Here is a 1898-nt window from a genome sequence, read left to right on the forward strand (position 1 = left end):
TCCCTCGATGGGCAAGCATTCTTGTGTTAATGAGAAAAAAAAATCTGTGGTGTGATGATGCATTCATCAAGCTAGCTAGCTAGGCAGTAAAAATTTGTAAATGGACGCCAAAGTTACAGACAGGCACAATGAAGGCCGGGTTGGAGATGTGCTAGCTAGCTATTCGATCACGTTAACGAGCACTAAATCATGCGATCTCCTCCATATATGTCAGACTGTCACACTAATCTCCTACCATATCATGAAATTAAGAGCATCCCGATCCTCCACTATAAATCCACCCTCCGCCTCGCCCAAATCATCAACTTTCCTTCCCTTCGCTTGCCTTATCCCTTGCCAGCAATGGCTCGCAAGAAGGTGACCCTCCAGTACATCGCCAACGACTCCACCCGGCGCGGCACCTTCAAGAAGCGCCTCAGGGGCCTGATGAAGAAAGCGGGCGAGCTGGCCATCCTCTGCGACGTCAAGACCTGCGTGCTCGTCTACGGCGAGGGCGAGCCGGCGCCGGAGGTCTTCCCCTCCCACGCCAAGGCGGCGGCCATCCTGACCCGGTTCCGGAGCATGCCGGAGCTGGGCCAGTGCAAGAACAAGATGAACCAGGCGGGCTTCCTCACCCAGCGCATCGACAAGCTCCGCGACCAGGTCGACAAGTCCCGCCGCGAGTGCCGCGACCGCGAGATCAAGGTCCTCCTGCACAGGGCCATGCTCGGCGCCCTCCCGGGCCTCGCCGGCCTCACCATCGAGGAGCTCACCAGCGTCGGATGGAAGGTGGACGTGCTCCTCAGGAGCATCGGCGAACGCATCGACAAAATCCATTCCCTTTCCATGCAGGCGCCGCCGCCAGCCGCATACCAGCTCACCACCGGCAGTAGCAGCATGGAGGATCACATGGGGTCTCCGCCGTCTCTGTACCAGGTCCAGGCACCACCGCAGCAACAACAGCAGGAGGGCTGGCTTGACATGGTGCCCCGGCCCGGAGAAGATCTCGGCACCCAGCTGCTCTACGGTGGCTATACCACCGGTGGCCACGACGGCGCCAGCTTCTCCTCCTCCAGCGGCGATATGAATATGATGATGATGCAGCCCTTCGATCTGGGCTTCGGTTTGAGCCATTTCCCTCCCATGTAAGCTACCTACCTAGGATGGTGGTGAGGATCCTCTCGTCTCCGGCCGCCCTGCATGGCATGGCCAGCAGCTTCCGTCGATCTCGGTCACGTTCTTATTTAGTTTTGGTATTGCCGTATTGGTCAAGATGCACAGGGGCATCGTTAAGATGAGACATTCAATTCATATCCTGAAATTGTTATATGAGGTCGGTCGTCTATGTATATTTTATTCATCAGGTTCTTTGAGCCAAGACATTTATAATTGTACTTTAGCTATTGGAATTGTTTTTTTTTTTTGCGGGTGAGCCATTGAAATTGTTATTCAGATGATCTCTTCCATAGGCTCTTCGTTTGATCTATGTTGTTCAGTTGAACGTAAATCGTAAGCTGCACCTCTTTTTTGGTGTCACAATGTTTTGTCACATATATATACTCTCTTTTTTGAGGGAGTCAGGCTTATATACTTGCATAGTTTGTGTGTGTATTACGGCAGTCAACTAGCACAGCTACGTGCCTGATGGTTACTTGGGTGCCTTGAATTTCCTGCTGTTTGTTTTTGGTGTCCAGAATTTTACCTTTTTTGGATGAGTATTAACTAGTTGAAGATGTACTCCTGGAGCAATCTTTGCCTGGATAATTAATGATTTGTGACTTAATTACATGGAGAAAGCTGTTCTAGTTAACTGCTTTTTTCTTAAGAAATACCAAGCTTTATTTCTCAAAGTTTACCACAAGCCGGATACAAATAGGATCATGGGGTTGACTTAACCAAACATGGCACCCCTGATTTAA

General features: G+C 50.9%; 1 protein-coding gene across 1 annotated transcript; it reads left to right on the forward strand.

The window, feature by feature from the left end:
- The first annotated feature begins 342 nt into the window (after positions 1 to 342).
- Positions 343 to 1128, forward strand: LOC125513576 (agamous-like MADS-box protein AGL80). The gene has a single exon (XM_048678710.1). It carries the CDS (start codon positions 343 to 345, stop codon positions 1126 to 1128), a length of 786 nt encoding a protein of 261 aa, XP_048534667.1.
- The last annotated feature ends 770 nt before the right edge of the window (positions 1129 to 1898 follow it).

Source organism: Triticum urartu, chromosome 6 (assembly GCF_003073215.2).
Source record: "Triticum urartu cultivar G1812 chromosome 6, Tu2.1, whole genome shotgun sequence".
Classification (NCBI taxonomy): Eukaryota; Viridiplantae; Streptophyta; class Magnoliopsida; order Poales; family Poaceae; genus Triticum; species Triticum urartu.